The sequence below is a fragment of the Palaemon carinicauda genome, chromosome 3 (genome assembly GCF_036898095.1).
Source record: "Palaemon carinicauda isolate YSFRI2023 chromosome 3, ASM3689809v2, whole genome shotgun sequence".
Lineage (NCBI taxonomy): Eukaryota > Metazoa > Arthropoda > Malacostraca > Decapoda > Palaemonidae > Palaemon > Palaemon carinicauda.
The window spans coordinates 76,918,708-76,931,207 of record NC_090727.1 but is presented as its reverse complement, the minus strand read 5'-3'; the positions used below and the strand labels follow the sequence as shown (position 1 = coordinate 76,931,207).

The 12,500-nt window shown below is 34.3% G+C and overlaps 1 protein-coding gene across 1 annotated transcript in view; it reads right to left on the bottom strand.

The window, feature by feature from the left end:
• Window positions 1-12,500, bottom strand: part of LOC137637768 (uncharacterized) — a 39,051-nt gene that overhangs the window by 17,491 nt on the left and 9,060 nt on the right. The window contains exons 3-4 of the mRNA XM_068369894.1: window positions 11,114-11,155; window positions 10,947-10,976 (exon numbers count right to left, since the gene is read on the bottom strand). Of these exons, the coding sequence (XP_068225995.1) occupies window positions 10,947-10,976; window positions 11,114-11,155 (72 nt within the window). The remainder of the gene's footprint in view (window positions 1-10,946; window positions 10,977-11,113; window positions 11,156-12,500) is intronic.

Sequence of the window (12,500 nt, the reverse complement as noted above, 5' to 3'; positions counted from 1 at the left end):
TTCTGTAAGTTTCATTAAGCGTTTTGCCACACTTCCTTTATAGGGGAGAGGAAGTGCGGGCATTGTAGAGGTCCACGTGAAGTTCGCGAAGTAAGCTCGTTCTCTGATGATTGTCCGTAGGCCAGTCACCATGGAATTCGGGGAAGTCCCGATACAGCCATCTGCTGCGACGAAGATGTGATTGAAGGATGTGGATCCGTCAGGGCATGATACATTGAAGCCGTCCTTGTCGTATCGTATCCACGAGCCATTATTTAGTCTGCAATTGAATTCTTTATTGTCAAAGGGATAAAGCTTATCCAGACAATTTTCACTTGTATGGGAGAGAGCACCGTCTAGCACTATACCTAACTCGCATGAATCCATCAAGTTTTTACGGAATTCAAATGAGTCAGCTGTACATATTTTTCTATCCATTGCGTCTGAACAGTGAGTTAATTGATTTAAGTCTTTAACCCTGGATAGGTACGGTGGGTCGTTTGCGACCCCGAGCGTCAAAAAAAAACAGGTTTTTCTCACGTGACTCACCCCTGTGACTGAATTTGTGGGTGATCGACCTGCAGGAGGTGTCTCCCCTACACGCTCTAGTAGTGTCCAGATGTGCATTGCTGTAGCTGTACTCCTTCCCCGATTTCTGAGACGCGTCGGGGTCGTTCGCGTCCGAGTTTACCCTTCTGAGGTAGTTTGCATAATTATCAAAGTTATTACGTATTATGAAATTGTCGTAGAATGGTGCAACTTGTATAGGTTATCAGTTGTGGAAAGTCTTGGTGGATTGTTTGGCTACCATGTGCATGTTTTTTTTTTTAGTTAAAATGTCGTTCATCACCACGAGGACCATTTTACCGCGAGTGCCCCTTTTTCATTTTTTTTCATTTTTTTGCCAAGTCATTTTTCCGTAAGATATTGCCGAATAGTGTCGTAAAACTTTTGCTTGTTTAGTATTGGAAAGTGTGTCTAGATGATCTGGCTACCCATGCATGACTTTGTTTTTGTCAGATACGACGTAGTTATTGGTATATTGGGTATTTAACTGCGGTTACCAATTTCTGTTTTTTTTTCAATATTTGTAAAAATTACTACGTAGTAAGGAATTGCCGTATATTATCCATTTTTTTTTCATGTTTATGTGTTAGAAAGTGTGCCTTGATGGTTGGGCTAACACGTGCATGTCTTTTTTTTTATCTGAGATGTCGTATATTAGAATGTCGGGCATTTTACCGCGAGTGTCCCTTTTTAATTTTTTTTAATTTTTTTGCCAAGTCATTTTTCCGTAAGATATTGCGAAATAGTGTCGTAAAACTTTTGCTTTTTTAATGTTGGAAAGTGTGTCTAGATGATCTGGCTACCCATGCGTGATTTTGTTTTTGTCAGATACGACGTAGTTATTGGTATATTGGGTATTTAACTGCGGTTGCCAATTTCTGTTTTTTTTCAATATTTGTAAAAATTTACTACGTAGTAAGGAATTGCCGTATATTATTGATTTTTTTTTCATGTTTATGTGTTAGAAAGTGTGCCTTGATGGTTGGGCTAACACGTGCATGTCTTTTTTTTTTATCTGAGATGCCGTATATTAGAATGTTGGGCATTTTTCCGCGAGTGCCCCTTTATATTTGTTTTGCATTTTTTTGCTTAGTCATGTTACCGTAAGGAATTGGCAAGTAGTGTCGCAAAACTTATATTTTTATAGTGTTGGAAAGTGTTTCTAGATGATCTGGCTACCCATGCCTATTTTTTTTTTAGCCAGATATGGCGTATATATAAGTATGTGTTCGATTTTCCTGTGATTGCCATTTTTTCGTTTTTTCCCATTTCTTTCAAAATTACTACGTACTAAGGAACTATCACAGAGTAATATTTCATTTATATGTTTATTTGTCGGAAAATATGCCTTGATGGTTTGCCTAGCACGTGGCTGAAATTTTTTTTTTCTGAAATGCCGTATATTAGAATGGCCATTTTTCCACGAGTGCCCCTTTTTATTTGTTTTGCATTTTTTTGCTTAGTCATGTTACCGTAAGGAATTGGCAAGTAGTGTCGCAAAACTTATATTTTTATAGTGTTGGAAAGTGTTTCTAGATGATCTGGCTACCCATGCCTATCTTTTTTTTAGCCAGATATGGCGTATATATAGGTATGTGTTCGATTTTCCGGTGATTGCCATTTTTTCGTTTTTTCCCAATTCTTTCAAAATTACTTCGTACTAAGGAACTATCACAGAGTAATGATTCCTCTAGATGTTTATTTGTCGGAAAATTTTGTTTACTTTTTTTTTTGATTGAATATCATCAAATTTTTTTAGCTAAAATATTGTTTTACATTTTTTTTTTCGATTTTATTTCCCTTCAAAAAAAATTTTTTGGGTCAGAATTTTAATTTTATAGTCGTAAAATAATCGACAATTATCCAGCAACCCACCATACAATTTTTATGCATATCCAATAATAATTAGATAGTAAATAACACCTTGAAATTGACATACCCTTCCTACATTTCAAGTGGCAGATTAGGGAGTCTGAGTCAGTGTGGTTGGCGGCCATTTTGTGGACATATCCGAAGCGTAAGCTGCCCTATCTATATATATTCTTGTTCCCTATAGAATTTGTGATATTTTAGTATATTTTTACCTGCATAAATATCATATTATATATTAAATATATGTATTTTTTTACGAAATTTCCAAGTACTCAAAAAATTACCTTTAGATATGGCCCCTGATATAAATGTAATTTACAAAATAATGAAGATTTTTTTACATATTTCTATTTTAGGATAACATATGTTTATTCCCTAAAAAAATTAGCCACTTCCTATTTCATTTGGGTACCCAAAAAAATTCATGAAATTTGGATAATTTTTTTTGGCCAAAAAAAGTTACCCTTTTTTTCTCATTTCAGATCTTCACCTCCATGGGTCTGACTTCATCCAAAATACATCAAGATGTGTCCTAAACATTCAAGAATCAATTCCTAAAAGGATTTGTGTATATATGTATAAACTTTTTTTTTATGAATTTTTATGTCAGGTCTTTTTTTTTTTCTACTTAATTTTTTAAAATATTTATAATAAATAGTTTTTCTGCAGATGAGTAGTATTTATCTTTACAGTTGTTTTAAGCATTCATTGAAGTTTTTTTTGGCAAAAGAAAAAAGGAGGTTACTGCAAAAACTGATTTTTCAAGAATTTTTTTTGGCGTCGGGGTCGTTCGCGTCCGAGTATACCCTTAAAGGGGTGTCCGAGGACCGTACCTATCCAGGGTTAATGACCGTATATGTTTCCTTGTCTGGGGAAATCAATACGTGTCCTGTCAAACTGGATATTACTGGATTTGAGTGATTCGTCATGAAAGTTGGAAATGGTGATATCCTGTAAGATTGCCAGGCATCAGAAGAATCAAAGGGAATTGTAATCCTAATCTTGTTATTATCTACGTTTACTGTAATTAGGCTGTAATAAAATTCTAACCTATGTTCGTCTAAGAAAGGAACATAGCCTAGTTTATCCCTAGTGTTCTCCAGAACTAATTTTAAGTAACGTATAGGCAACAAATGGGGCGACAATACACCTTTAGTTGCTAACGTGATAGCTTCTACATAATCCTTGGATTTCTCAATGAAATGTGCAATTCTGTTATGTATGTGATCTATCTTTGAATCATAATACGTTAATGTTGCTAACAAATCCTGTACTTCCATAATTTGAACGATATTATCTGAATGTTCATTTAACAAATCCATAATTTTATTGATTGAAGCTAACTGATCTCTTAGTTCTGACATAATCAATTCATCTTTATGAGTCAAGAACTCAATTTTCTTATTTTGATTACTAATTTTAAGACGATTGGAAAGTCCTAAACCTAAACTTGCAACAGACCCAAGGATGCTTAATGCAGCATAAATGAACGGATTCCGTCTTTCTTTTTGTTCGTGTCCTACAGTCCACATCAAAAGGTCATAAGCCAAAGATCCTGTCTCTCCAGTCTTATTTTTCAAGTCATCAGATAGCATCTCTGCAACTTTTAATGTTGATCCAAGCAAACTCTTAGTAGTCAAATGAAAATGTCTCCTATGCAACTCATCCAATGATGCAGAAAACCTTGAAATGGCGGTTCTTAAGCTAGTGACATCATTCTCTTGAAGAAAAATTGCTTGCATATGCACTTCGACAATTACGTTGGTTGATGTAATAAAAATGTCTTCTTGTCTTTCAACTATATTTCCATATTTAAAATATATATTCTTAGTCTTAGAACTCATCCCATACGAAAAAAATGTCTGAGCGAACAATATCACTCCCAACAACAAAAAATTCATCTTGGAAACCTGTAACGAGAAAAAATATATGTAATTACTCCTGTATTAAAAAGAAAACTTTTAGTCACAAAAATTGAAATTTTTCCTCACTTCTTTTTAATTTCTTATGTGAGACAATGGTACTATTCTCTCATCCGTGGGTTGGGCTACGTTTTGAATTCTAAACCTATTGGCCGTTAATGTTTCCAAAATGTTAAATGGGCCTTCAAACTTAGGTGTTAGTTTATAGTTGAGCCCTTTTCTGACATTGATTTGAATATAGATGTTATCACCCACGGTATATGTTTTAGTTGGTTTCGCTATTTTATCATGATTCCTTTTCATTATGATTTGTGATTCTTCTAAATTCTTTCGAAGGATATCATATCGACTTATACTTGCATTTATACATTCTTTTAAAGGATTTGATAGATTAGTTGTAGGCGTTAATACATGGAAAGGTGTTCTAACTGGGGTACCATACAATGCTTCATGCGGTGACATTTTAATTGATATATGATATGAATGATTCAGAGTACTCAGTGCCGCCGGTATTGCAATATCCCAGTTGGGGTCTGATCCCCCTAGTGTTACCCTCAATATATTTAATATCTTCCTATTTGCTCTTTCCACTAGCCCATTCGACTCTGGGTGATATATCATGGTATTGACCTTCTTTATGTTGAGGAATTCACACAATGAGGTAAGAAAGTGATTATTAAATTCACCACCCGAGTCTGAGATTATCATGTGTGGAATTCCATGTTTACAAATGTAACACTCGTAAAACTTCCTAGCGCATTCAATCGCAGTTTTAGTTTTAAGCGCTATTAGTTCTGTATATCGAGTTAAAGCATCTATAATTACTAAGAGGTGCTTATTTCCTCTGTCTGACTCGTAAAATCCTGTTAACAAATCTAAATGTATTCTTTCAAAGGGTTAGCTCCTAAGCTAACAGGTGTTTTCGTATGCCCTTTGTTTTCCTGACATGTGCGACAATTAGCTATGTGTCTTTTTATATCTGTAAGCATTGTATGCCAATAAAACAATGATTTGGCTTTCTGTGACATTAATGAGAACCCAGGGTGTCCATGTAATGGATTTGAATGCAACCAATTCAGGACAGTGGAAACAAGTGAGTTTGGTACTACTACCCGGTCGTTAGTTACATGTGGTGTATTGCGGGTTTTCCTTGTCACAGTCCTACACAGAATATTATCTTTGATTACATAATTCTGCTGCTTATACTTTATATATTCTTTTTCTTTATGATTGCCTTTCAAAGCATTTATAATTGTTTCTATTTTCTGATCTTTTCTTTGCTCAGTCTGTAACAATTCAGCACTCCAGCCTAAATCTTCTTGTTCAGATATTGTTTTTACAATAGGCATGGATGTTGATATATCTATTAATTCAGCTAAAGACTCCGTACAAGATGACACGGGGTTGCGTGATAATGCATCCGCAATGATATTTGCTTTCCCAGGTAAATACCCGATTCTTGCGCCAAAATCTTGAATGATTAAATGCCACCGAGTTCGTTTAGGGCTGTGATTGAAGCCTTTAAAGAACTCTGTTAGTGGTTTATGGTCAGTAAGAACCTTAACGGGATAACCGTAAATTATGAACTTAAAATGCACTAGCGAATTAACAATAGCTAGTCCTTCCTTGTCTATTACTGCATACTTACTTTCGGAAGTTCTCAATTTTCGAGAATAGAAAGCTATCGGGAAAAACTGTTTATCATATTGCTGAAGCAATACCCCTCCTACTCCTAAGTCTGAGGCGTCTGTTGCAATGAAGAATTCCTTACCGAAGTCAGGAAATTTTAAGATAGGAGAACTACACAGTTCATCTTTCAAAGTATTAAACGCCTGTTGATGTTGCTCAGACCATATGAAATCTACGCCCTTCTTCGTAAGATCAGTTAAAGGAGCGGCTATTATTGAATAGTTGCGTATAAAACGCCTGTAATATCCACTACAACCCAGAAATTGCTGTATTCCCTTGACATTAGTAGGTATGGGAAAATTACGTATAGCCGACACCTTATCATGGACTACTTTAAGACCTTGGCTTGACACCATGAAACCCAAATATATTAATTCTGTTTTGAAAAATTCACACTTACTAATCTTTACCCTTAAGTTATGTTGTCTTAATCTCTGTAGTACTAGTTCTAACTTACGTAGATGTTCTTCTAAGGTGTTGGAAAAGATTACAAGATCATCCATATAGGCATGCAATATATCCCCTAACAAGTCTCCAAACACTATGTTAATCATTCTTGTAAATGTTATAGGAGCACAACGTAAACCAAAAGGCATCCGTAAAAATTCATAATGTCCCCTGGCTGTGCTGAAGGCTGTGTATGGGATACTATCTTCTTTTAATGATATCTGGTGAAAGCCTTTAAGTAAGTCCAAACTGGTAAAATATTTATTCTGACCTAACAAAGACAAAATATCGTCAGTACATGGCACTGGGAATCGATCAGGGATCGTTTCCTCGTTTAGACGACGAAAGTCGACGCAGATACGCCATGTTCGATCTTTTTTCGGTACAACTATTAAAGGAAAATTATAAGGGCTATTTGATTTTCTAATGACTCCTTCCTCTAACATTTTACCTACTTCATCATTTATTTCATTCTGGAATTTCATAGGGAGTCTGTACGAGGGTACATATATAATTTTCTGTTTGTCTTTTAACCTTATTTGATGCTCGATCACATCTGTTTTTCCTAAGGATCCATCCGTAGTGGAAAAGACATCTGTATATTTATTTAAAAGTTCAAAAATTTTCTGCTGAATTTCTTCGTCTTGAATGTCCTTACTGATCTTATTTTTAATAGATCGTAAAAGGGATTCATCCGCAACTGATTGAGAGTGATTGATTTCAGCAACGGTAAGAATACGATGTTTATAAACTTCTACATCCAAGATATGTTGATTTTTGTGAATTACTAAAGTGTTATTTAAATGATTACAGACTTCGATATTACATTGCTGATGTGAGCCTACTGTATAAATAGCTTGTGTGACAGACAATCCGTTAGTTTTCAAAGTATCGGAAAGGATTAATATTTCAGATCCCGGTAGTGTTTTCTTTATTTGCACTATTAAATTCGAAGGTATGTTTGGTTCGATATATTGCGTGCAAGATGATATTACGGGTGAACGAGAATTCTGCTGGGTCGCGTATATTATTTCTTTATTAGTGAGACAAGTTATTGGTTCTTCAACGTACGTTACGGTTACATTTGTCGTCTCCTTTTTATCCAAAACTAACTTTAAAGTATTAGAAGACTTATAGAATTTCCCTTTGATATACACGCCGTGCTTTGCAGGAGCTAAGATAATGTTTTGATTTCCCATAGATGGGTATCCTATAATTACAGCTGGATACATATTAATGTTTTTCACAACAACAAATGTATCGGCAAACGTGCGATTACCGACTCTGAACTGAATATGAGTTATGCCTATGACGTTTAATTCATTATTTCCTATACCTGAAAGTCTAATTCCTGATTTTTCAATCGGAAAGTTCGAAAACAACAAATGATGCGTCTTCAAATCCATAATATTACGTGGACTACCAGAGTCAAAAAATAACGTAAAGGATTTGTGTTCTAAATTTACAGCATATAAGGTTGGCCGTAACTCATTTTGGCTTATTATTGTATGAATTCGTTGCAAATCTACGGGAGCATGCACTGTTTTACTTAATTCGGCCGTGTGTTTCATAGGAAAATCTATTGTCTCACAATTATCTGATAAAACATTAAATTGATTATTCAATACTATTGATGTTGACATAAATGACCTTGACCCAACATCACTCTCTTCCCCTCTAGAGTTAACTATGTGGTATTTGCTTTGCTCTGCACATTCTGAAAATTAAGCTGACTTTGCGAGGTCTGGTTTGACGGCCCAGGCTCAGCGATATTTGAAGAAGTGTTTGTTTGTTTCGGACTCTGAACTGCATTGACATTTTGTTGTTTCTTCTTATTGTTAAAATGAGGATTTTTCTTTTTATTTCCATATGGAACTGACTGTGGAATTGACTGTGTATTTCTAGGATATTGTTGTGTCTTACACGCGTAACATTGACTATAAGAATGTGATCCTGTGTTGTGAACTGAACAAAATTTCGTTCTACAGTCTGCGCTTATGTGACCTTGACGTTTGCAGTTGTAACACGTCACTCCCGCTACTGGATTGTTAATTACGTGCACTGTTTGTGGTTTTGTTTCATTCTTAGCAAAAACTTGAGTTAACACGGGATCGAGATCTGGACACTTGGACATGTGTTTCTTTATCTGTTTATAGACATCCAATTCCGTACTTGCAGGCATTAACTTCTTATCAAAGCACCGCACTAAAGCTCCAGGCAACATAAGTGTCATGCAAGTTAAATACATTAATCGTAAAAAATCTTTCACGGAGATATTATCGTTAGTAACCCAAGTGGAATTACCTAAAATGTCCTGATATTCGTTAAGCCTATCAGCTATGAGAGCTGCTCTCTCAACAACATTAAGCCGATTCATAGTGGCTTGATTAAGTGTATTTCGTAACGTTAACACTACATCCAAAGCTTCCTCACCCCCATAGATCGCGCGTAACCTAACTTTGAAATCATCCCAAGTAACTGCTTCCTGAAATGAAACACCTCTTAAATACGCACTCGCATCCCCCTTAGAAAAATCTATAAAACTTTTAGCTTCTTGTAATTGTACAAAAGGATCTACGATTTGTTTGGCATTTAAATGGGCATCAACGGATGAAATCCATGACTCCACATTTTGTGGCAAGAACCCGTTGACACGGCCTTGAAAAGGAAGGATTGCTGACCTGGCATTTACAAGCGTCACAATTGGAGGAGGATTAGCCTGGCCTACACCACTAGGTCCAGGGGTAGGGCTGACAGGAGGAGCCATGACTGCTGTATTCTTTTTTTTTCTATCTCTTTGACCCCTTTCAATCCTATCAAAATATCTATATGAGTACAGACGCCCACTGCGTAAACGCATATGTATAATAAAATTCCCCCAACAATGTTACTAATCCCAATACATTTCCCCCCAAGAGTTTATGAAAGAAAAAGGAATTAGCACAAAGAAAGAAAAATTCTAAATGAGAATTCGGAGTTTCTTATAACAAAGTTTAGGAATTCACTCACCCCAGTAATAATTGACTAACGACTTGTGATAACTACACTTCACTGCCCAAACTGAAATGAATACAAAATCTCTGTACTTAGCTTATATATGAAGTCGAGTCGTCTCTCTCTCTCTCTCTCTCTTGATGTTTTGTTAGCGATGTCTCGTTCTAGTTTCCTGTTGTTTGTAGTTCTTCCTGGATATGTCTTGCAATAGTTGAACGCCAGTCCTTGGGTTTCCTAGGATGTTGATTGAAGATTCTATTTGTATACTAACATATGTTGGTGTTAGCATTTCCGTTGGACTTAGTCAAAATTGTAGATTCTTGTAGATAGTTATGAGTTCTTGAAGATCTTTATCAGGTATTACAGCTTTTATTTTGAAGTCTTGAAGATCATTCTCTGGTTTTACAGCTTTTATGTTGAAGTCTTGAAGATATATCTCTGGTTTTACAGCTATTTATTTTGAAGTCTTGAAGATATTTCTCTAATTCTTAGAGTTTAATCGCTGCCTTAGAGTTTAACCGCTGTCTTTGAGTTTAATCGCTGCCACCATTTATTGGTGTGCTACTGTCTTAAGCACACATTTGAGTATGAGTTGTTTTCAGATGTATTTGAATGGTTTACTGAACACATTTTAGTAGTTTTTAAGTTTTATTGTGAATAACAACTGAGTTAAACATCTCCATCACTGGAGGAAGCTGTGTTGGTCCACATGACCAATTCTGGTGAAGTTTAGATATGAACTGAATAAATTACCGATATCACAAATATCGTATGCTTGCTTTTTCTTAACCAAGTGACGGAATCGGAAGACACCTGCATCCGGTGACGTCACAAACTTTCACACGAAGAGACAATGTGTTGACACTAAGAAAGAATGGCAACTTAGCATCTTACATCCTGCTTACAATTTGAGTGACCATAGCAAATCTCACGGTCAGCTCTTCCAACCAACATGACATATTACGTCATTTGTTTTAAACATGTAATATTACTATTCTAACTATTACATATATATATATATATATATATATATATATATATATATATATATATATATCTGTATACATATATATATATATATATATATATATATATATATATATATATATATATATATATATATCTGTATATATATATATATATATGTGTGTGTGTGTGTATATATATGTATATTTATATATATATATATATATATATATATATATATATATATATATCTGTATATATATATATATATATATATATATATATATATACATATATATATATATATAAATATATATATATATATACAAATATATATTTATATATATATTGTGTATATATATATATATATATATATATATATATATATATATATATATATATATATATATATATATATATATGAATTATAGGTTATTCGAAAACTATTTCATCGGGATAAAGAGATACGCAATTAGGAAGGATGATCAAAATTGCTTGAATAACAAGTACCTTTCACGTGTTCCAGTTCATGATGGAGTTCTGGAAAAAATAAATTTTTGCTGTAAGCGTATATTGCAATCAAATATTGGTTCTCAAATTATCTAATACGAGTATAGTCATTAGGGTAGGAAAGATAAAATGATAAATCAATTTACTCTAAATATTTGGAAGATTACCTTGAAAATTAGTTTTTTGATTCCCGAGTTCCTGCTGTACATCTGAAAATAAAAATGTATTAAAATACCGGTCTATGTTTTGAATAATAAAAACTCAATAAATACTCCCAAGTCTAAAAAAATAGAGCGTAGCTGACGAAAGACAACTCTTATATATGGTATGACGTTTTTCAGTCTCATTCAACTGTGTCAAAATAAAGCAAAAAAAAACTGTATATGCAACGAAAGCTCTTGAATATCCTTCAAAAGTGTGAAAACCAAAGACAACTAGTGTATGCGCACTTAAGGCTCTTTAATAACATACAGGAGTGTCAAGACTAAAACAATACTGTATATTCAATGAATAATAGTGTTCCCTATTTCAAGTTTATCTCAAAGAAAAACAACTGTTGTTTATGTACGTAGAGGTTCTTAAATCTCCATCAGTAGAATCAGAGCCAAGCAAAGCTACTGGAAAAGAAATGGAGGGTCATGAATCTCAATGAAGTTTCAGGAAGAGAGATAACCATTATATGCAAATATGGCTCCTAAATTCATTTCAAGAGTGTCAAGATAAAATATTATAGCTTTGTATTCATTGAAAGATATCAAATCATAAAAAAAAATGTAAGTGTAAGTGACAGCTACTGTATACACAATGTAGAATCGTAAATTTCATAAATTTCTAAGAAAAAGGATACTACTTTACTAGCTTTGTAGGCTGTTATTATTACTATTGTTTTGGTAATCATAGGCACGAGAGCCCACTGAATTATAGTCTGGGGATAGAGGTTACATCCAGCTTCATTAGGAGTCCATTTCTGTTCTCACTATTTTTGCTGTTTGAAGTAGCACGTTATTTCTCAAAAGTCTCCGGCTATATCGGCTCCTACCTTCTCTTAATTCCTTTTCAATTACTTAGGTTCGGTCCTATTGCTTCTATTCTTATTACGAAAGATTCTGCATGCATATTGCATAATCATATGAATTCAATTCACAAGTCCTGGTAATATTCAACTTTTCCTCTCCCTTTATCTACCAATCTTGAGTCTCACATTATTGCAACATCTATGAGTGATACTTTTTTCCGTTGTCTTGCATCACACTTTCCGTCCTTACAGTATATTGCAGTTCCAGAGTAAGATCTACCACAGCTTGAGTTAGATATACGTACCATTGCCTGCTGCATTGTATTTTATATGTTTACAGACTCCAATGGAGAGTGTTAGCCACTGTATTTTATCATTTCTTATATTGATGTTGAACTTGTTCTGAGATTCATTGGAGATATGGTTATTGGTTTCCTATTTTGCCATACATTTCCTGCACGTTAACGAGTTGTTATTTCCGTCTATGGCTCTCTGAATATTTATTGTTTTTAAGACTTGATTATGTGCTGCCATCATCA